Source organism: Callospermophilus lateralis, chromosome 9 (assembly GCF_048772815.1).
Source record: "Callospermophilus lateralis isolate mCalLat2 chromosome 9, mCalLat2.hap1, whole genome shotgun sequence".
NCBI lineage: Eukaryota > Metazoa > Chordata > Mammalia > Rodentia > Sciuridae > Callospermophilus > Callospermophilus lateralis.
This window is the reverse complement of record NC_135313.1, coordinates 75,936,794-75,961,145: the sequence shown is the minus strand read 5'-3', so window position 1 is coordinate 75,961,145 and position 24,352 is coordinate 75,936,794. Positions and strand designations below refer to the sequence as shown.

Here is a 24,352-nt window from a genome sequence, read left to right as displayed (position 1 = left end):
GAACTTCACCCTAATCAGTTATACAATGTAGGTGAGATTCTTATAAAAGGGAGGAAGAGCTGAATCCTGAAATAAGAATCTCTACTTTGCTTTATACCAGGACAAATGTCTAATGGTAAAAGATTTTGAAGAGAGACACTGGGTTTGATCCTTAGCACCACATTTAAAAAAAAAAAAAAAAAAAATCGAAGATATTGTGTTCATCTACAACTAAAATTCTTTTTTTTAAATTTGAAATATTTATTTAATATCCCACAAATTTAGAAAGTTTTCAAAAATAAGACAGATATTATTTGTTTTGAGGGTGTGGGGGGTGAGTACTGGAGATTGAAACCAGGACCTTGCATGTGTGAGCAAGTACTCTACCACTGAGCTATATCTTCACCAAAATGTTTAGAAATGTTTACCCATGACTCAGAATGATGTACCATTGTGCTCCTCCCTATTTCCCATGCTCCACCATAAACTTCACTGCAATGTCCAGTGACCCTCCTGACACATTTGCCAGGCATAGAATGGGTCATCACTGACACTGCTTTGGAATGTTCAACGTAATGGGTTTTTCTCTGTATAATATCTAATTTTACACTGGAAAATGTAATATTTTTTTAATAGCTTTATAATTCAAATGCCTAGTAACTTTAGTATTTGATAAAACAAAACTCTTCTGGTAGCCCTAATATACTGTTTTCTAGTATTTATTATCAGAAATGCCTACAAAGATGAATATCGGTACAGTACATACAGAAGAATTGTTTTCCATTTCTATAAATAAACATCCACCTATTCCCAAGAAAAAATTGGACACAAGAAACGCATGAAGGTCTTTTTTTTTTTTTAAAGGGGTATTTTAAACAGATATTACACTGACAAAACAGGATGTGGGCATTTAACAACTCAAGAGAACTGCTTGCTGCCTAAAGGATGCTAAAAGAAAAATGTTGACACGAATCCAACTCATTTAGTAAAATATGCCATTTTTCTAGTAAATTCTATTTACAAAAGGTGAGATATATAACTGTACAGATGTGAAAACCTGGTAATTACAAACAGGAAACAAACCTTGCTCCTTCTATTACTCACCTTTCAGAGTAAGTCCTCTCTTCGGTTATAGAGGTAGGCAAGAAAACTAATACCTACCGAAAATATTTGTAGGCTGGACCGGAAAAAAAATGTTTATAAATAATACACTAAGATAACCTAAAGAATAGCATTCAATAGCATCAAGAAATGGCTTAGCTTGAATCCAATGTGATTTAGTCAGTCACTCACTGTTTCAGTCTAGACTGGGGTGGGAGTAGAGATTAGCTAGTTCCTCTGGAATGTAAACGACTTTATACCTAGTGTAATTACCATCAAATTAATGGTCAATTACCAGTCACTAACAATGCATGAGATAGCCTTGAACTAGATCCCATTGAGAATTATAAGCCTTTCTAATTTCTAAGTCTATGAAGCAAGCTTAAGAAGAGAATTTACTATCATTAAGGAACCTGAGTTTTCATCAGGTAGACTAAAATAAAGGAAGGGCTAAGAATAGTGTTGGGGTAGTTGAAGCAAAATCATCTGTCACTTCCTACCACCCCTTTAAGTTAGCTCCAATAAATGGGAATGGCTGCCATGTCACCATGACTCACGTCTATTCAAAAATAGCCCAAAAGGATTAGTTTTTCTTAGAATCAGGTCTGATTGTAAGATTTTCTGAGAAACTTTTGGACACACACGGGATAAGTTAAGGTATAATCACTAGACCTTATTTTAGATGTACTTCAATGTGGCTTAAACTGTGGGTTAGTGATGTCTTTTGAAGCCCTTCAATAAGCATGATGGGTACCATGGTTGCTAAATGAGTACATTTATAAACTAATATTTTACATTCATTCAGTAAGTGCTTATTATGTGCCAGGCACTGTCCTACTTCACAGGGATATATACAGAGCAGTGAACGATAATGACAAATCCCTGCTGAGGAATGAATTACATGACTACCACTTTTAGAAAACTTAAAAAGTATGAAATAAGCTAAAAATTACTAGACTGGTAACATTGTCAAAAGCACAGAATGAGAATATAAGTCTCTTAGAACACAGTTCTATGAAAATAAATCACCTTATTTTGCTTTTATGTAAAATGAGTGGCTTATTTTTATTTATCTTTTTGGTAGGAGAGACAAAACCCTTAGTACTGAACCACTAAGACGCATCCCCAGACTGTTTTTATTTTGAGAGAGGGTCTGCCTAAATTGCTGAGGCTGGCCTTGAATTTATGATCCTCCTGCCTCAGTTTCCCTAGTTACTGGAGTTATAGGAGACCACCACCATGCCCAGGGGGTACAGTTTAAAGTAAAGCAGTAAGGATAGCTAAATTAAAATCTATCTGGGGCTGGGGATGTGGCTCAAGTGGTAGCGCGCTCGCCTGGCATGCGTGCGGCCCGGGTTCGATCCTCAGCACCACATACAAATAAAGATGTTGTGTCAGCAGAAAACTAAAAAATAAAAAATATATTAAAAATTCTCTATCTCTCTTAAAAAAAAAAAAATCTATCTGGAATTGACAAAGAGACATCCAAAAGGAAAAATGAAATACAGAGAGTTAAAGAATTAAAGTACTTCGTTTCATATTTTCAGATCTAAAGTACTTAGCTTTCAAAAATGTTTAGTTTTTCAATTTATAAATTACATATTGTTTGAAACTATGAACTTTCCAGAAAAAGAGCACAGCAACAGTTTGTTTATCCTAACACTCGGAATTACCTTAATTTAGGAAAACCTTTTTCTACTTGTATTTGGGTAAAGTCAGGCCCAATTAAGCAAAAGTCAAAAGAAGAAATAGCTGTGATTAATCAATTATTCAAATTTACTTGGCAGCACAAAAACTACTTTTATGTTAAAAAATAAGATAGAGTACATTATTTAAATTCACTTAGATAGCAAACAATTCTTAATACCTGATTGGTTAAATTATCTAACTTCTCATACAAATTCAATTTTCCCAACATGGAAATATTATGGACTGGGAGAAAATAAGAACAATTTTTGAGATCCTGATTTTAGCTATGTTAATTGTATTAATGAACATTATCTAGTAATTCATATAATAGTGATGTTAAGGGGAAAAATAAACCCTCATCATTGTCTGGGCCTTATGTCTGAACACACTAATAGAACCAATATACCAATATATTTCAGCTTTATCCAAACTGAAACCTTAATCTATTAAGTTAAAAATACCCAGTTTTCTGTTTTAATAAAATCTCTCATCATCTATTCCTTCAGACAATAAGCAATCTCTGGCAGTTAGATCAGTCACTTCATTCACATCTTTTATAGGAAAAATGTTGCGTTTTTTGAGTTACCACGTGTTAACTTATTAGAGCAAATAATTTGCATGGGCGAACTACAACTGAATTTATATCTTGGAGGAACTGGAAGATGTAGTAAGATTACAAAAAAAATCTATTCTGAGGACATGCTAAAACATCAATAACTTTTTATTTTAAATAGAAAAATCAAAACTTTTTTGAAAACTGTACTTGAAAAATCACCAATCATGGAATAATTAAAGCAATAAACAGATTCTAAATTCTCTTGTGAAACATTACTAGTATATCTCCCAGAATTATATGCATGTTTTAAAGATTTGGCCATTGACTTCCATGTCAGGTGTTAACATGATTAGCAATCTATCATTAAAATGGGAACTCTGAAAATTAAGTCCAGGCAATTTTATTGCCAGAGCTGTTAGGTGTTTTGATTAATATAACCAGAAGAGACTAATCTTAAGCAAGTGATTCAATTTCACATTTTCTCAAAGATGATGATTCTCACTTTATATCTACAAAGTCATGTCACATTTCATAGCAGAAAAATGATGTGGCAGAAAGGATTTTAGAAAAAAAATTCACCCCCTTTTATTGAGCCTTTACACAGTGGAAACTAGATTTAATTAAAACATAGGGCAGGATGGGAAAGAGCTGTCTTGGTCATTTTCACTTTCAAACTCATTAAGATAATGAGGAAAGACTTTTCTTGTAAATCTCAACCTGAAATAGGATACCTTAGTGTCCAAATTAAAAGAACAAAGATAATACCTACAATAATACCAAAGCCTGTGCTAAAATTTTCTTTCTTAAAAAAATCTCCTGCACTGAAGGAAAATAGTATAAATTACATCACCAACCTTCAAAAGTTAGCATGTAAAGGGTATTCTATCTTCAAACCATTGCCTAAAATATTCCATAGGAAATTTATAGGTAAAAAACAAATCAAGGGATCTCAAATGCACTGATTTATAATATTCTTAAATATTAAAAAGGGAAAGTAAACTAGCTATTTATGGGTAAGATAAAGCAAATTTCTAGCATCTTTAAAATGATTATACAATTTCTTTAGAGCTGAGCAGTTTAAGTAGAAATAAATACTAGTACACACTAGAAGAGAAGGTTTAATAATTGATAAAAATGTACAAAAATATTCAAATCAGAAATGCTTTAGAATGTGTACCACGAAGTCAATACTTCTCAGTGAGTAGGGAAGGTAAAAGCCCTCCTCAATGGAAAAAAAAAAAAAAAAAAAAAAGAGAGAGAGAAAGAAAACAGAAAAAGAAAAAAAATTGGATAAAAAAATCAAGACAGCTGTTAAAGAAAATGTTTTTTAAAGTCAACATTGATTTTTTTTTCTTTTTTGACAAGTATATTGCAACTATCACTTAAAGATTGGTGGCACATTCTTTAGTAGGTCCTTAAGGCAATATATTTAATCTAATTTACAATTTGATTCGATGTTAACTTTTTTAAACATCACCTCAAAATAGATGCTCAAAATAATGCCCTCACAATAGCCTTTTTAAAATGTCAGATGTTTCATAAAAAATAATGGTGGCTTTATTACAGTAGTGCTTATTGCACCACTAGAGTTAAGGGTCTACCAAGTTTCCATCAAAAACACCCATTTCTTACAAGCTCACCATAATAGATCACATTGGCTGTAACCAGTTGGGTAGTGCACAAAAAAGCAGATTTATTGGTTGCTGGTGCTTTTTTTTGTACTACGATATTATCAAAAAAATTGTCATATATCTTCAAAATCCAACTTCTAAAAGTAAATCAAATCACCTCATGACTTAAGACTTTAGAACAAAGTAGAGACATTTGCAGTTATCAGTAAATTGCCACCTTTAATCCATCCTGCAGTGCCCTATGAAAGGGTCACAGAAAGACAGTTATGACTGTAGGAAAATATGATTCTTGATACAGAATCAGAAGTTATTTTCAATTTCTTTTGCTTATATAAAGTCCACAATAACAATACTTAAATGCACTTTTTTTTTTTTTCTGTGATACAATTAAAACCCAGTGTTATTTAAACTGAACTTAAAATAGAGTCCCTGGTCTGAATTAGACTTTAAATCATACTGTAAACATATATTTGGTATAATTTATTGATCATCATCCAGTTGCTCCAAAAGGGTTCTTCTGCGCTTTTCTAATTCACCTTCACTCAGTTCACTGCCAGAAGTATCCCAATTACCCTGAAAAGACATTGAACATAATTACAGATGTTAGTAGTCAGAAGATTATAAAGTAACAAACCTGTGAGAAAAGAATCAAGATTTATAAGGATTCTCTTCCAAAGAAGCACACATTTTACAGGGTTAAAAGACTGAGTTCTTACTCAAAAGCCCATCAAATAGATCCATTAGTGGAAAAAACTTGAATTTTGAAACCAGAAGAACGATACACACTGTTTTCTTCTCTTCCCTTTTACGAAACTGAATGAGGCTTCTTGTTTCTACTTATTAGAAAGCTATGTGCTTACATACTTGGTAATGCATTTGCACAGATTCTAGGTAGCACTCTATTATAGAAAGGAAAGTGTTATTATACTCTAAGATTCTACTGTTCAAACATACTACATTTACAAGCAGGGCAAGATTTAGACAAAATAAACAAAAACATGGCATTCTCTGACAAACACAACCTTTGTAGAGTGGATAGACTTCACCCAACCTCCTTTACAAATTGTTTAACCCACTGTTAAGAAAAAGTACTCACAGAGGAGGGTAGGATTTCATTCTTTACTACGGTTGTCATTAAGACTCACCTGTTGCATACAGATTTAAAAACCACCACAAAAAACCCCTGCTCTATATCAACTGGATCCAAATAGCCAAAGGTAAAGAGAGTAGGGACCAGGGCTAATCTATATGGTTAAGGATCTTTCACCACTGATGATTCCTAGGCGTTAATTACCCTTGTGAAAGATATTTGTATAAGAAATTGGCGAAGCAAAGATTTGCATTATCATGTGCTCTGCCATTCACATTTACATTATGTATATATGAGAAACTAATTATGTAACATGATAATAAAGTCTGTATTTGGCTTGTATTCTCTTTTTCTTTTGTGTTCACCCATTCCCCAATTCATATTTCTAAATGTTACTGCAATGCTACCTTTTGAAACTAGTAAAGGTGGAACGATGACAACTGTGGATATCCAAAGAATCCCTGCAGAGTCTATATTTTATATCCCTTAAACAAAAAGAAAAAAAAATCCTTAAAAATTGATCAGAAAACACCCACTGTCACTTATTAGAGAATGTACAAACCAGAGACCATATTCTTTCTTAGTGTAAATGTTAAAACTATAGTTACAGAATGCTGTTATTTTGTAAGGGATATAAAATTTGGGACAGTCAAATCAGGTCATTCATGACAGTAAGTCTTAGAAAACACTTTTGTAAGAAAAGCAGTTAACTGATATTGTTTCCCTCAATGGTAGCAAAACTGAAAGTCAATAGACTTCTTGAAACCACTTTTCTATTTTTGTAAATGTAAGAATAAAACAACCGAAATACTTACAGAATCTTTTCCAGTCTTTTTCTTAGGTGATTTGTGTTTTGATTCTGATCTTTGTCTAGTTCTATCTTTTTCACTTTCCCGATCTTTTTCTTTTTTATCCTTCTCTCGCTCAGCATCTGATTCTGGAGAGTCCTATGTAAATAAAGTTACTTGTTTGTATTTTCATAGAGATGCCATTCTATCTTTTAAAAATCCACATACAGATAATATTTAAGATGCACTCATAATATTAGTGTTCCTAGAATGGGAAAATATAATTTGAATTGTTAACCTCAAGTGTTTGATAAAATTTCCCAAAGACTTATGGAAGGAGACAGTCTTTCCCATGAGTAGGATGACATTCTGATAATGGTAAAACACCACTAAAAAGAAGCCTCCCTACTATTTTAGATAGGTTATATTACATAAATACAGACAACATTTTTTTTTCTTCTGTTGTGCTGAGCATTGAACCTAGGGCCTCATGTGCTAAGCAAGCATGTACTTTTACCACTGAGCTACACCCCCACCTCAGATATTCTATTTTCTTACCATTCCAATGTACTATCAGTTGATTTAGATATAAAATATTGCTGTTAGCTTAGCTGTAAATGAAATTCTTTCCTTAAAATTACTGCTGTAAATGAGGGATTTCCTAAAATATAAGATTCATGCCAAGAATCTCTCTTAATCAGATACGCACAAATTTATGTGAGCACCAATAAAAAAATTCCAATTCAATAAGTGATATCCTGTTGAATATATACCTAAAGATGAAGAACTATAATCGCTGAAAAGTGGTTGTTTAAATGTTAAAATTTGTGTTTCTCAACGACAGTTGTGATACATAAACACACACACCCTCACTTTTGGGTCTGTCTTGAAGATTAAAGACAAGGGTAAGAATTCTGACACTGGCATGTGTTTTTGTTTGAAGTTTACCAAATGATTTTAATGTAAGGTTAACTACAAAAGTCTGTATACGCCTAAACTAGACTATAAAGGATTAGGTTGGGAGAAGGTTCTAATAGCCACTGAGAAAGCTAAGAAAAACCAAAGCCTAGGTTGAGTGTAAGAGCATGAATTTGGCTTACAGATTTATGTCTCCTCTTCTTGCTTTTCTTCTTATGCTTTTTTGATTTCTTATAACTTCTCTCTGAAGAGCATAAAAGGAAAAATAAAGTGTAAGAATTTGAGGCAATAAAAGGGTCGATAATTTTGATCACTAACTAGAAATCTCACCAGACTCAGCACTAGAAGAATGTTCTGAAGCAGAACGGGACTCTGAACGCTGTCGTTTTTTCTTCGAATGACTGTCATCATCATCTGAATCTGACCCCTAAATAATACAAATAATCTAATTCACAATGATGCTACTAAATATTTTAGTACATTCAGGGTGCCATCTTTAAACTTCCTTACCGATCGGGAGCGGGAACGTTTCCTATGATGTTTTTTAGATTTCTTAGAATGTTTCTTGTTCTTTGAATGATGATGTTGACATTCATGCTACCAGGGTAGAAGAAAATTTCAAGAATTTACATTTGCTTTACATAGTGGATCATAATGTCTTTTAGAAGTCACACAAAAACTTCTTAGATTGAAATGCCACATATGTAGGATGTAATCCCTGGAGACCATGCAAAGAATCATTAATCATTTTAACAGTTTGTTTTTTTTCTTACTCATGCTATACCCCCTAATTTAGACATCTAAATAAAAAATGATCTTAAAAGTATTAGTAGTGAGAATAGGTTTTTTTAACATTGGGGGGGGCAGGGTACCAGGGATTGAATTCTGGGAAACTTGGCCACTGAGCCACATCTTCAGCCCTGTTTTATATTTTACTTAGAGACAGGGTCTTCATTGAGTTGCTTAGCATCTTGCCCTTGCTGAGGGTGGCTTTGAACTTGTGATTCTCCTTCTCAGTCTCCTAAACTGCTGGGATTACAGGTATGTGCCACTGCGTTCGGCAGTAAGAACAATTTTAACAAGAATGAAAATGTTAGGAGGGAAAATTGATACAGTCTAGAAAGGTATAATATGAAGAAAAGTCCCAACTGCTTTCAATAACAATGAAATAATAAAATATAGTGACATTCAGACTTTTTTTTTAATTTTTTTTTTTTTTAAGAATCTGGCTTTGTCTAACAAGTTATGCAAGGCACTAAGATAAAGAATAACCTCGGAAACACACTTATTCTGAGATAAACAAGGTTGCTCTCAGAATAAATGCAAAATCTACTTTTTCTTTTTCTCTAAGAACCATTTTCTTCATATTCAAATAGGATACCCTTAGGCATGCAAATAATGTCTCTTCTCAACTCCCACTAAAACAATTATCAGGTTAGCTAGAAAGGGAAAGAATTGCAATAAAAGCTTCTTGATCCTAAACATGTGTATGGCTTTGGAAATGGACTGTTTCAACTGCTTAAGTGGAAACAAAGAATCTGCCTCAGAAAAAACCCTTATCCTCGTCTCAATGAATGTAACCTTTCTTTTCTACCTCAAGGCCCAAATTAAAAATCTGAATGTGTTTAGCCTTTCTCTATGTACTATCTTTAGCTCCATTTACCAAGTCATTAACTTATCCAGAGCACAAAATGAAAAAAATATGGTTGGAGATTCTTGAGTTGGAGAAAAACAGAGAGGGCATTATCAAGATTGGAGCATTTCAAAATTCACAATATAAGCAGGGTGCAGTGGCACATGCCTGTAATCCTAGCAATTTGTGAGACCAAGGTAGGAGGACTGCAAATTCAAAGCCTGCCTCAGCAACTTAGTGTGACCCTGTCTCAAAAAATAAAAAGGGCTGCGGATGTAGCTCAGTGGTAAAGGGATGCTGGATTAAATCCCTGGTACTGGGGCAGGGTGGGGAGTGGAAAATTCAAAGTACATTCTAATGCTTGGGAATCTGGCTAAAAATTAAGATTCACAAGTGGAATTTCTATGTGATTGGGTCTGGTGTCTGCAATCCTGAGAAATTCCTAGATAATTCAGATGCCATTGGTCTAAACTAAGGGTAGAAGAGAGCTCAAAGGCAATAGGAACAGATATAGAGGCAGCTGTGAAACAATATGCACTACATAAGTACATAGTAGCATAAGAAACTGTTAACGGTGATATTAATCAATAATAATAAATCCAAAGAGGTAGTAAACAGACAAGTAATCTTTGTGCAGGATTACAATGCTAACATTACAATTATGAATTTGTATAATCTTTTGGTTTGTTGCAAAGCATTAGCTTATTAAGAGAACTTGTTGAAAACATTGACCCTGGAGCCAAAAAGCTTGTGCTGGAATCCCTTCCCTGAAAGGTACTGCATATTTGACTTTGCTTGGTTTACTGATCTGTAACTTGATAAGTTTTTATGAGGATTTACTTCATACACATAATGTATATCAAAGAATTTGAACACTGCTTAATAGCATCAATATTATTTTTGAATCATTTTCAATTGAGCATATTTACAAGTGACTACCTGAAACCTTCATCTAAGCCTGCATATTATTCGACTAAAGGAACATTTTCATTATGCACTTTAATAAAACTATTTGCCCCATTTTTTTTTCCGAGAAACTCTCTGGGTTTTCTGTACATCCAATGAAGTATATAATACCTGAAACATCCTTAAAATAGGTTTTTTTAAAAAATTGCTTTATAACAAAATTTCAAGTTTTAAGTTTACTAGTCAATCAATGAATTTCTGAAAACTATTAAAAAAATATACATTCTTTACACACGACTCTGGATATTCCCATGAAAACTTGCAGTTTATTTCACTTTAAAACTTTCCACAGAAATAAAACATTCCCTAAACTTCCCAAGTAACTATATTTGACAAAAGCAAGTAAATGTTAAGAAATATATTTTGATCATTCAAAAATTTTAAATATTTTGTATGTTTTGTAGTATTTCATTCAGTTATGAGAATAATAAAATTACCTCAAGCACATGCATAAAATCTTTAAATATTCTTTTCCTTTCAGACTCTAGAGTAATGTCTTCAAATGCTGGCTCTTTTACAAATCTCTCCCGGATCTGAAAAAAATCAGTAATGTGATAAACATATGAATGCCAAGGAAAAGTATAACAGTATACTTTTGAAAAAGAAATCAAATTAACAAGTAAAAACTGCGATAAGCTCATCCTCTAAAAGTGTACTTATTGTTTTCTTTAAAAGTCCAAATCATTAATATTCATAAATGTAGAGTCACAGCTGACTTAATAAATGTTTTATATACTCTACAAATTTACCTTATTATTAGGCTTTAAAAAGGAAAACAATTGAAATTTTTTTATTTTCAGTTGTTTTTTAAAAAATAAAAACAAACAAGGAAATTTCCAAGTACACATACATCTTCCCAGACAGCATCCAACTCTATTGGAGGAGTAGCTTGTTTCAGCATGCTCTTGAATGCAGATTCTTTTCGTTTCATCTTCCGAGCCTCCTCTTTTTCTCTTTCACGTTCACGGGCTTCTGCCTTTTCTAGTAACTATTAGAAAATTATATTTAATCAGTTATAATAGTATGATTATTACTAGTGTTATCTGAAATTCACTGTTCTAATTTAGAAGTATTCTTACATCATTCCTATGGATTAATTTATCTACAACATTAATTTAAGCAGAGCAAGCTTGCCATAATCTTTCATCGCATACATTACTTGTTTTACTTGTTTTACTTTGCCCTACCATATAAAACCCTATTCACATCCTCATATCTCAACAGCCTATTATTCAAATAACTTTTAGCTAAATATGATAAAAATTGCACTAGTTATGTGTGACAGTTAAAATTACTTACACTATTGAAAGCCAACTTGATATTTCCAGCATCTAATGTAGTCGACCTTTTAGTTGAACTGATTATTGCCACAAAGTCTTCAAAAGTAGTATTTACTTCAACTACAAATCCTTTGTCCTAAAACCCAGAAATCTTGTTATAAAATAACAAAAATCACAGGAATACAGTAATAATTTGTAAAATGGACTACAGGTTAATAGTCAAGAATAAGTATGCTTATTTACCTTTAGAATGTCTTTTATTATCTTTTTTTCATCATGATAACGTGCTTTAAGATCCTCAACATAAAACTTGAAAAGATCAAGTGCAGTTGATCCTAATGAAAAAACTAAAGAAGTCAAAAGCTAGCTCTAACCAAAGAGCTGCAATTACTTTTTTGTTTATAAAACAAAAATAAAATAAAGCACCCTTTACCCAACATAACCACCTTCCCTTGGGCCCATTCCAACTACTTTTGTAACTACAAGTTTGTAAAGTAAAGAATCTCACCAGGCTGACCAAGCATATTAGTGAATCGAATATCAGAACTAATAGTTGGATACAATTCCATCCAAGATGACATAGAATGAAGCTGTCCATGTTCATGCAATTCATCTAAAAATATCTGGTGAAAAACAATCATATTTTAAAAGTTATCTTTATGTACACTGGACATACAAATGTAATACAAAAATACACATTAAAAACTTAGCAATATTTAAAACTATTCCATTAAAGCTATCTCAAACATATTTTTAGGTACAAAAACATTTGTTATTTGATGAAAGTAAAAACTACTTTCAGACACACAATTATCCTTCAGGAAAAAAGTAATTTTAATATTACATTTTCTTTCTAGGCTTTATTTTCTGATCCCTCAAGATAAAATATCATTTCTGGTGGTTTAAAAAAAAAATACACACACACACACACACACACACACACGCATTTGTGTGTGTGTGTGAGAAAGAGAGAGAGAGAGAGACACCTTAACTTAAAATAATTGATATTACTTATCTAAAGTAATGAAGCTAAACAATAAACATGCATATTTCTTTCCAAATATACTGTTTGTATTTAGTGGCTAGTTTGTTCTGGGTATTTCTTTTTTTAACAAATGCAAGATCTATCAGAATGTACAATTTTCCCAAAGTACTTTGGAAAACTAGACTTAGTAGGTCCTGATGCGGGTTTTGCCAATTTGCATTGTGATAATTTCCCAACAGACAGATCACTGCTCCATCTTAAAACTCTTATCTTGGCTTCATACTTCTGAGACACTACACATTTCCTTGGTCCTCCCTTAAAGTTTCTCGTCAATCTTTTCTACACTTGATGTAAATTCAGAGACCAGGTTTTATTTTATTTTATTTTTTTGCTCTAATTAGTTATACATGACAGTAGAATGCATTTTGACTACATCCTACATAAATGGAGTATAACTTCTCATTTGTCTGGTTATACATGATGCAGAATTACACAGGTCATAAAACCATAAATGTACCTAAGGTAACAATGTCCAATTCATTCTACTATCATTCCTATCCTCATGCTCCCTCCCCTCAGTTCATTCCCCTCTGTTTAGTCCAAAATACTATTACTCTCCCCCAACCTTATTGTGAATTAGCATCCGAGTATCAGAGAAAGCATTGGGCCTTTGGTTCTTTGGAATTGGCTTATTTCTCTTAGCATGTTAGTCTCCAGCAGTTCCATTCATTTACCAGCAAATGCCATAATTTCATTCTTAAGGCTGAGTAATATTCCATAGTATATATATACCAGTTTCTTTACCTATTCATATGTTGAAGGGCATCCAGGTTGTTTCCATAACTTGGCTATTGTGAGTTGAGCTGCTATTAACACTGATGTGGCTATGCCATTGTAGTATGCTGATTTTAAGTCCTTTAGGTATAAACCTAAGAATGGGATAACTGAATCAAATGGTGGTTCCATTCCAAGTTCATGAGGAATCTCCATATTGCTTTCCATAATGGTTGTAGTGATTTGCAGTCCCACCAGCAATGTATGAGTGTACCTTTTTCCCCATATCCTAACCAACATTTATTGTTGCTTGTCTTCTTGATGATTGCCATTCTGACTGCAGTGAGATGAAATCTCATAGTAGTTTTGATTTGCATTTCTCTAATTGATAGAGATGTTGAACATTTTCTTCATATATTTGTTGATTGATTGTACTTCTACTTCTGTGAGATGTCTGTCTAGTTCCTTTGGCCATTTATTGATTAGGTTATTTGTTTTTCAATGTTGAGTTTTAAAAATTCTTTGTATATCCTGGAGATTAATGCTCTATCTGAGATATGTGTGGTAAAGACTTTTTCCCATTCTGTAGGCTCTCTCTTCATGTTATTGTTTCCTTTGCTGTGAAGCAGCTTTTTAGTGATATTCCATCCCATTTATTGATTCTCGATTTTACTTCTTGCACTAGGAGACTGGTTAAGGAAGTCAGTCCCTAGTTGACATGTTGAAGATTTGGGCCAACCTTTTCTTCTATCAGGAGCAGGGACTGTGCTCTAGTGTTTAAGTCTGTTATCCACTTTGAGTTGATTTTTGTGCAGGGTGAGAGAGAGGGGTTTAGTTTAATTTCATTTGTTACATATGTATTTCTAGTTTTCCTAGTACCATTTGTTAAAGAGACTATCTTTTTTCATTTTTGTTTTGGCTCCTTTGTGTAGTATGAGATAACTGTATTTATGTGGGTTTGTCTCTGTGTCTTCTATTCTGTACCAATGCTTTATGTATTGGTTTTGGTGACAATACCATGCCATTAAAAACAAACAAACAAACAAAAAACTACGGCTCTGTAAGTACTGGTATTGTGATGCCTCCTGCTTCACTTTTCTTCCTAAGGACTGTTTTGGTTATTTTGGGTCTCTCATTTTTCCAAATTAATTTAATGACTGCTTTTTCTATTTTTATGAAGGATGTCACTGGGATTTTAATAAAAATTGCATTAAATATGTATAATGCTTTTGGTAGTATGTCCCTTTTGACAATGTTCATTCTGGCTATCCAAGAGCATGGGAGATCTTTCAATCTTGTAAGGTCTTCTTCAATTTCTTTCTTTAGTGTTCTGTAGTTTTCACTGTAGAGGTCATTCACCTCTTTTGTTAGACTGATTCCCAAGTAATTTTTTTTTTCTTTATTGAGGCTATTGTGACTGGGATAGTTTTTTCTCTTTCAGTGGATACATCACTGATGTATAAGAACACATTTATGGGTGTTAATTTTTGTATTCTGCTATTTTGCTGGAGTCATTTATTAGTTCTAGAATGTCAAATACCAGTTTTAAGACTTCAAAAACATAAACAAAACAAATCCCCACAAAACCTGCCTTAGTTGGTCATAGATGTGGTAAACATTTATTATTACCTGATTGGCCAATGAGTATTCAATTAAAAAACAGTTATCATCAAAAACATTATGGAAAACTTTCTTTTCATTTATGTTCTTTTGTTGTAAATGCTAATTTTCTCTTTTGATTCATTTTCCTGAAGTTCTAAATACACTTTAGAAGGTTAGAATAGCATATAAATTACTGGGCTGATAATCTCAAGGATCTATATCAATATATCCTTTAACACCAGTTATACTAAGAATAATCACAAACCAAGCCAGATATATATCAATCCGATTTCAAGCCACATTTTAGACTTAAAAGATCCATTGAGCCTTTGTATGAGAATTTCTTCCTCATAGTCTCCAGACCAAGATTTCCATTTAATTTTCATATCTCCTTATTTTTAAAATCACTACATACTTTAAATCTTCATAGCGAACACTAAAGGGCAATAGTTGTAGTGTAACAGTTCTCTTAAAAATCTCTTCTCAGAATGGGGATATAGCTCAGTTGGTAGAGTGCTTGCCTTGCATGCACAAGGGCCTGAGTTCTAATTCCCAGCAACACACACACACACACACACACACACACACACACACACACACATCTGTTCTCCTTTTCTTTCTGGTCACACAGCTGCTTATCTAAAAACAAGGTTTTCTAGCCTCTTCAATAGTGATCTGTGACCATGTTAGTAAATTCTCAAGAACTGAATATGAATGAAATCAATTAATGCTTCCACACCTCTGGCTTTATAAAGATCTACCATTTTAATTTTTTTCCAAGCTAAAATGTGATTATAAGGACACATTTTAGTCAGGGCTACTGTGATAGGGCACTGGAATTTCAAAATGCAATATTTCAGACTCCCTTATAGACATACTGAATCAAATTCCTGGGGTAAGGCTCAATAATCTGTGGTTTTAAGAGTCTCCCAAAAGATCCTCTAGAAAACCACCAAGATAAAGGAAATTATCAGCATAATAACTTTGTATTATTTATGATTATTTATTGTTTAGTCCTTATTCCATAGGATTAAAATTCATGCTGTTGGCAATAACACTGTAGATTGTAAGTGGGGAAAACTTTTCTGAAAGCCCTCTAGGTGATTCTATGATGCACTAAGTGTTGAGTATCACTGCCCTATTCCCTGTACTTGCACTCGACCACATGCCTTGCCCTAAATCAGATTATTATTGCAAGAAACTATCTTACTTAAACCATTATTACTAAGCACTTATTCTAATACAGTGATTAATGAAAGAGCCTGTAATCAAAACTGTGCATTCTAAGTCTAGCTTCACTACTCAGTAAATGTTGAATTTTCCCCACATAAAATTCTTAGCTATCAACGCTCACCTTACATAACAGCCTTCCACATTCCCTTGCCTAAAATGGCTATTAATGCAGCTATCTAACTGTTGAAGTTAAAGAATTAAGAGTGTAGAATTCGCCACAAAGACTAAGCCAATGATCTGGGAACAGGTGTCTCAAACATTGATACATTGTTTGTATCAATGTTCTAGCCCCGCCACCATATTATAAAACTAAGTTAGAGAAGAAATTTTTCCACTACCTGAAAAGATTCCCTATTTTTACGCTGTCGTCTTCTTTCTCTTAGCAAACTCTTCTGTTTTTCTTCTTCTTCTTCCTTTTCTAGAGCTCGAATATGCTCTTCAAAGCAAATTAATGCATCTTCTTTGTCCATGTCTAAAGTGTTTTTCAGATAAAAATAAAAATTGCACATTATAAGAAAAGCAGTTTAACTATTTAACACCCTACAAATTTAAAATTCACATTAAAAAATAACTTTTTTTTTACAATCAAATATGATTTATCATTGTAATGAAAAGTTTCAAAGAGAATTTCAAAAAGAACTCAATGAAGATGAAATAGGACACCTAATGACAAAATTAATAAAAATAAAATAATTATGCAACACATGCCAGAAATACCAAAAGTACCCCAGAAGCTTTTCTAGGAGCCGTGTCATTTTATCAACAGGGTACTTTAAAGGAAATAGGTCACAAGTTGATCTTATCACTGTGCGAATACCATAGAGTATACCTACACAAATTAAAGAAGACTACAACATCACCATGCAAGTTAATTCTTTGGGACCACCACTGTTAACTAAATATTATACAATGTGTGATTATACAAAACTCTAGGCCCTACCAAAAAAAAAAAAAAAAAAAGAAATCAGTGAAGCGTGATTCTCAGGTGGACGGAAGAGAAAGCTGTAATTTAAAAGCAATCCAGAAAAGGTACTTGATGAAACCAATTGTGAAAAATTTTTTGCTTTTTGTGAAACACTCAAGTTACTACCCTGGCTAGCATGGGTGAGGCCTTGGGTTCCATCCCCAGGACTACATGCACAAAAAAGTTATTATATCAACAAGACAGTATAAATAAAATGGAGCAATTTGCATTCAAATGCCAAATTACACATAAAAAACGTACAATTTCAAGTTTGACGCATGATTTGCATATTTAAAGAAATCTTCTGTTAAAGGTAACTTAGATTATGAAAAAAATTTTATCTTAAAATCACAAACTTAAATGTAAAGAAATATCACACTTGAATATAAATAAAACACTTTTTTCAGTAACAGACAAACAATTCTTTAAAACTAAGTGATCTCATGTAAAAAGTGAGAATCATTTTTTGTTGATGCAGGACATTGTTTAAAAACAATTTTCTCATTACTGATTATTCTTACTCTGTAACTCCTCATCTTCTGCGAAAGTTGGATTATCCATTAGATACTGCTGTGCTTCAGACCAAGTTGTAGAGTATGTTACATTAGCCATGTTGTCAAGTATGTTTTTTAATGCTTCCCAATTTCTTTTTCGCAACTGCTTTGCTTGTTCCTACAACAATAGTAAGAATAAACTTACTGAAGTTTAAAGTGATTGCAATTAATGAAGATTTCTTTTTATTCTGATGAATCAATTTCAAACATTATAAATTTGTTTTAAATAATGATACTACTTATTTTGCCAGTGTTCTTGTATATGTGCCTGGCTTGTACTTATCTGCAATTTTTTCACTTCTCTTCAAAATCAGAATTTGGGAGCCATGTTTTTATTTTTTAATCAACACTCCATAAACTTTCTTCCTACCACTATACATTAGAGACACAATCTATAACTAACATTACTGTGGATGAGTCACACAGTGGTATAATGCTAAGGTCTTCACTGACCTTCAGATATGTTCAAAGTTGTAATAATACTGGCTTTTACGTATGTTTCTTTAAAACTTGATTATACAAAATTAACTAACTTTTATCTTCCAAGTTCCGTTTAATAAAAACAACAGCAAATAATTGTCATTCTTTCAACAACCATAATGAATTATAAGCAAGAAAACCGAGTAATTCTGAATGTGACAAGGCTAAAAAAAAGCTATTTTTCAATAAGGCAGGCAATTAATGGCAAGCAATCAATACCTACTGGAATTTCATCAGCACTTATAATGCCAGAGAAAGTAAGATAAAGAAGCTTATTTTTATGGGAGCAATCAATCCTATAATTAAATTTAACTTTTAATAACTACATCTGACACACTATATAAAGTGAACAAACTACTTGACAGAATGGATATATAAAATGACATAATCTGAGTGAAGAAACTTTTTTCTATAAATACGTTAAACAAAGAATAAATAATACCTTTTCTTTTTTCGACAGAAAGAACAAAACATCTTCATAGATTTCAAGACGATCACGTTCTGATATTGCATTCCAGACTTCCATCTCTCCAAACATTTGTTCTGCCTTTCTATTCATTAAAAAAATGATATTTTTCATCATACTGTGAAAATTTTGAATCATTTTCATATTAATCTAAATTTAAACCCACTAAAATGAATGCTTTTCAATCTAATTTCATAACTGTATGCAACTTTTTTGATAATTAAGTGGATAGATAATACCTTTTGGGCAATGTACTGTACTGTACACTGTCCTATATCACTTAGGGTGCTCATAAAAAGTTATTAGAAATTTGGTTAACACAGAAAATGTACGCACTTAAAAGAAATTACAGATGTTAAATAAGCTTAGAAATTTATTGCAGAATTTTTTTTAAATATTTTTTTTAGTTGTAGTTAGATACAATATCTTTATTTTTATGTGGAGCTGAGGATGGAACCCAGCGCCTCACATGAGCAAGTGCTCTACCACTGAACTACAACCCCAGCCCTTATTGCAGAAATTTTAATACTGAATTACCCCCAATATTAAATAATAAAGAAACATAAAATTGTGTATTTCTAATCCACAAATATAAAAAATTTCCATTTTTTATGAGTAAAATGTAATAAAGCTTGACTAGTAAGTAAAATTTAAGTAAGTAAAGTGTGATAAAGCTTGAACCCAGTCATTCTTTCTCTTTTCTTCCATTCCTAAATGATAATTAAGGCTACAAGTTAAGATCCACAAAACTGATATATCTTGTACCTTAAACAACTGCCACATTCAGTCATCTAGCTTTACTAAACAGCATCTACTTTATCAGTTACTGCACTGAGCAAAAATATAAAACAAACATTGCAGTAAACACATTCCATACATCATTAAGAATCTTACTTGTATCTGGTTGTGGAAGTCATTTTCTCATGATTTTCAAGGAAACGCTGGAAGGATTCCTTAGCCTCTTTGTATTTTGATCTCGCTTCTTCTTTTTCTTCTTTCTCTGTCTGGACTTTATAGGCATTAAAGGCCTGCTTTTTCTCACTCAACTTTGCTAAAGCACTAAATAATAGAAAAATACCATATAAGAGTAAATAAAAGCAGGGGAATCAAATTAATGCTTTGGTAAAACTACAATGTGTTCACGCATAAATTTAAAAAGTTCATAATTTATCAAAGAGAAGAAATAATCCTAGAAAGTAATTTTTAGTTTTGAAATAACTCTAATTTAATTTGTAGCAGGGTGCTCAAATTTTATGACAAATCTTTTGGATTTTTGGTTCAAGAATGGATCCAAAACCACATACATAAAGGGTTTTTTTGGTTTAAAAAGTTGTACCATTTTTCAAAGCCCACCTCAACAACTTAGCAAGGCCCTAGGCAGTTCTACCCAATTTTAATCTTAAATGTGGTAGTCACACATTGCTCAAAGTGAAAAGTAAATGAAAAATTGAAGTATTACCTATATCGAGGATCATTAATGATCATTTTCATAGCTTGCTCCCATGAAGCATTGGATGGTACCCGCTGAAAACAGTGAAAAATTGAAATTTCTCATAAGTATAGAAAACTCAAGGAACCAAGCCTAATATTCATTATAAATGTCAAGTACTACCTTTAAATTCAAAAGTTTCTTATTGAAGGAAAATTTGTGTAATACATCTAATCACGTATTGACTTACAAGAAAACTTTAACTGAAATTTAAACAAGGTACAATTTCTACTGGTGATAAAAAAATAAACAATGATTACAAATAAATCTGATATTAAATATTGCGGTAGCTGGGCACAGTGGTGCATGCTTGTAAATCTAGAGACTCAATAGGCTGAGGCAGGAGAATTGAAATTTTGAGGCCAGCCTTAGCAACTTAGTGAAACCCAGTCTTAAAATAAGAAATTTTAAAAGCCTGGGAATATTGCTCAGTGCTAAAACACCCCTAGGATCAATCCCCAGTACTGCAAACAAACAAACAAACAAAAAAACACATTTAGTTTTAGTTACAACACTTCATGAGATTAGTATCTTCAATCAAGGCATCAAGGTGATTAAACTTCATAAACTAGGCAATTATTACGTGTCACATAAAAAATCTATAATAAAAATACCTTTTCTTTCAATAATTCTTTAAATGCTTGCTTTGCTTCTTCTTTTGTATTCCAAGTATATGTTTTTTTTGCTGGTTGACTCTCCTCCTCCTCTTTTTTGGGAGTAAAACTGAAATGAAATAAAAATGTTATATTCATAACTGAATAAACCATATGCATCACTTAGACAAATTCCTTAATATTTAACAGATGAGTGAAAATTTGATAATTTTTGAATAAAGTCTCCTATAAGTATCCTGGAAACATACTTATCTAAAGACAGAGAAATAAAGGTAATAGTTTTTCTCTAATAGTCTTTAGTTACCAATGCTGTACAAATACCAAATTAAAACATTTAATTGTGCTAAAATACTAGCTGCACTAGTCTATAGATTAATACTTTTTAATGGCATATTTAAATTATTCAATGGTTTTATAATTAGTGCCTTAATAACATGACATCTGGATAAGTGTGCATAAATTTTATGCAGAGAACAGATGAGTCTAAATCAATACTGGCAAACTATGATCCATTAGCAACATCCAATCCACTATTAATTTTGGTAAATAGGGTTTTACTAGGAAACAACCTGTAAACGAATGGTCGTTAGTTTATATATTGGTAATGGTTGATTTTGTGTTACCATAGCAAAGTTGAGTCACTGTGACAAAGACTGTATAATGCAGAAACTCCAAAGATTTACCTTTTAATATTCTATGAAAAAATTGACTAAATACTGATCTCAAACAAAAGAACTGAAAATCAAGAATTATCAACTGTACTTGTATGGGGGTCATTCTAAAATGAAAAAAACTAAGTCTTACAATTTAGTCCTGTGTGAAAATAAATGAATGCAGAAAAAAAAAAAAAAAACGTTAAGTAAAATGCTTAGAGGAAGAGACACTAAAGTGGATATTAACAACAACAGAAAAATACAAATATGGTCTCTGAATTAAGCTGTCTCACTTTAGGAGATCTATGTATTTTCAACTGTCAAAACAGACTGTTAAAAGCCCAGTGAAAAAAGAACAGGTAGAAAAGATCTACTAAACAGTAATTAAAATCAGGTTTATTATAATGCTCAAGGCACTATAATGAGGTTCTGGAAAGAAAAAAAGGCAGGAAATTGTTAATATTATAAAAAAGTAATTAATACTCAGTCCTCCGCATCCACAGATTCAACCAACCATGGATTGAATATATTTATGGAGAGTAAAAAAGTGTTGTAGTGAACATGTGCAGATTTGTTCCTTATCAGCCCCTCAAAAATTTAATAATTAGTAACAATTACATTGTTTTAGGTCCTATAAGTAATACAAGATGATTTAAAATTTATTGGAGCATGTACATAGGTTACATGAAAATAACACACCAATCTACATAAGGAAATTGAATATCTGGATTTTGGCATCCATAAAGGTCCCGGAATCAATCCCTCACAGATACTAAGAAATGACTATAATATGAAAACAAAAAGAATAAAGTTTAAATGTGAAAATATCCAAAAAATGATAATCCAAAAAGTCTAAATGTCTATCAGTAGGTGTAACACTTAAAATTTATACATAATGAGTACATTATAAAATGATAATATACCATTGTTTGACATGATTAAGTGTATATCTGGCATATATTTTAAATATACAGAAGAGGGCAGAAAGATAAACAAAAAGCTAATTTCACTTTTTTTTCCCAAAAATATACGATGCAGATTTCTTTTTCATCTTCTAAACATCAAAAAAACATAAAGCTATTTTTATTTTGATGAACTAATATACAAGAAACAAAGAACACTTAGAATAAGAGGCAGAGAGGTAAAAGCAATACATTTTAAATATTAAGATACATAATCATGTTTTCATCATAAAATGATGACTAATTTTTATACATATGTATCTCCTAGAAGTTGTTTAACTTCACTACTGTGTTAAGCTTAGTCATATAAAATATCATTAGACCGTAGGGTATGCAAGCACATGCAAGAACAGTTTGGCTTTAATATCTAAAAAGCTGTAATAATTTAGTCTAGTCAAGAGTGATATTAGAGTTTGCTTTCTGTCCTGCTGTAAGCTTTTCTGTCTGCTTGGTTTTTGCCTACATAGTAGAAAATAATCACAATATTATTTTAGTGTTTCCTTATTATTATGGCTAGGTTCATTTTAATATGCTTCCTGGACAATTGAATTTCTTTGTAAATTGCTTTATCTTATCTGTTATGTATTTTTCAACAAAACTATTCAGATTTTTTATTGTTACATGCAAACAATGTAATAATATAATTTGACTGAGATCACTACGTTGCACTTCCCCCTGACACCTCTTCCCAGTCACCCTTGGTTTCTTTCCTCTATTCTAGGATCTCCTTTTGATTTTGTAATATTTGTATTATTAACATGTATTTGTAGGAACCCGAAAACCCAATACCGCCAAATAAGAAACAAAACAACTTTAGCACTAATCTATTTGGCAGGGCTTCTATAGCTGATTTCTTTGTTTAACATCAAATATTTTCCTTACAGTGCTGTGCTGAGCAGTAAGAGAACAAGGCAATTGTGGGGGGGGGGGGACCCAATCATTCTGATACCCTTTACTAAAATGCTAGTATTATGTTAAACAAGGAATTTTGCATTGATTTTAATTTCAAATACTATATACAAATGCTTGGATTCTTTGAATTTGTATCTCACCCTATTAGCTCACTTCTTAAAACTTCAGGGGACTAGTTTTACAACAGTTTGGTGGCATGACACACCCAAAATTCAGTCTCAATATTTATGAACTAATACCTTATGATTCTGAAAATTTTTACTTAAAACATGGCCATGGACTTAACTGGTAATTTCGTATATTAAGTCTGGTATTGATTTTCAGAAATCACTACACTTACTCAGTTACAGTTTCTTGCTTAGATGTTTCTTCTCCAGTATTACTGGATACTTCAACACTCAGATCTTGAATAGCAGAGGTATTAGTAAGTTGTGTTTGTTCTTCAGTGGATATAGTTACTGTATTTTCATTATCTACAACAGTAGCAACAATGGAAGTAACTTCAGGTTCAGGAACAACTGGAACAGTTCCCACAGTATTAGTAGTAGAAGTGGAAGAATTGGCATTGGCTGCAGCAGCAGCTGCCGCTGCTGCAGCCGCCGCTGCAACAACAGCAGCTGCTGCTTCGGCAGCAGCCATGGTGCTCATTGTGGTGGGAATTTCTGTTGTAGGAACTGGGGCTGTTGATGTTGTGGTGCACTCTTCTTGCTTGCTACATATTAAAAAAAGAGAAAACTAGTCATTTTATTACTGTAATTACAAAGCTAAGTAAAGCCAGTTTTTAAATTACTATAACATTACGTGAATCAGAGAAATGACTGAAGGGCCCTAAAAACCAGTAATACAATAGTAAGGCATTCTACTAGATTAAAACCACAGAATGACACAGTCTTAATTTCATCTCTGAAAGCTTGTATTCTGAAATAGTATCTCACTATTGTTGAGATATATCTGAACTAGCCTTGACCTAGTAGGCTTACGTGATCCTCCTACCTCATACTCCACAGTACTCCTGGGACTCCAAATGTGCACC

General features: G+C 32.5%; 1 protein-coding gene across 5 annotated transcripts in view; it reads right to left on the bottom strand.

The window, feature by feature from the left end:
* Positions 1-4,859: 4,859 nt before the first annotated feature.
* Prpf40a (pre-mRNA processing factor 40A) overlaps positions 4,860-24,352 on the bottom strand; it is a 54,474-nt gene continuing 34,981 nt past the window's right edge. For 2 of the 5 annotated variants that reach the window (XM_076866431.1, XM_076866435.1), the window contains 17 exons: positions 23,660-24,031; positions 20,793-20,901; positions 20,149-20,213; positions 19,584-19,748; positions 18,666-18,774; positions 17,711-17,861; positions 16,564-16,697; positions 12,140-12,254; positions 11,875-11,966; positions 11,651-11,767; positions 11,202-11,339; positions 10,789-10,884; positions 8,263-8,349; positions 8,083-8,179; positions 7,935-7,996; positions 6,862-6,993; positions 4,860-5,529 (listed from right to left, as the gene is read on the bottom strand). In XM_076866431.1, coding sequence (XP_076722546.1) covers positions 5,437-5,529; positions 6,862-6,993; positions 7,935-7,996; positions 8,083-8,179; positions 8,263-8,349; positions 10,789-10,884; positions 11,202-11,339; positions 11,651-11,767; positions 11,875-11,966; positions 12,140-12,254; positions 16,564-16,697; positions 17,711-17,861; positions 18,666-18,774; positions 19,584-19,748; positions 20,149-20,213; positions 20,793-20,901; positions 23,660-24,031 — 2,134 coding nt within the window. In that variant the 3' untranslated portion in view covers positions 4,860-5,436. Of the gene's footprint in view, positions 5,530-6,861; positions 6,994-7,934; positions 7,997-8,082; positions 8,180-8,262; positions 8,350-10,788; positions 10,885-11,201; positions 11,340-11,650; positions 11,768-11,874; positions 11,979-12,139; positions 12,255-16,563; positions 16,698-17,710; positions 17,862-18,665; positions 18,775-19,583; positions 19,749-20,148; positions 20,214-20,792; positions 20,902-23,659; positions 24,032-24,352 lie in introns of all 5 variants that reach the window. The other 3 variants (XM_076866432.1, XM_076866434.1, XM_076866433.1) reach the window with 2 other exon arrangements.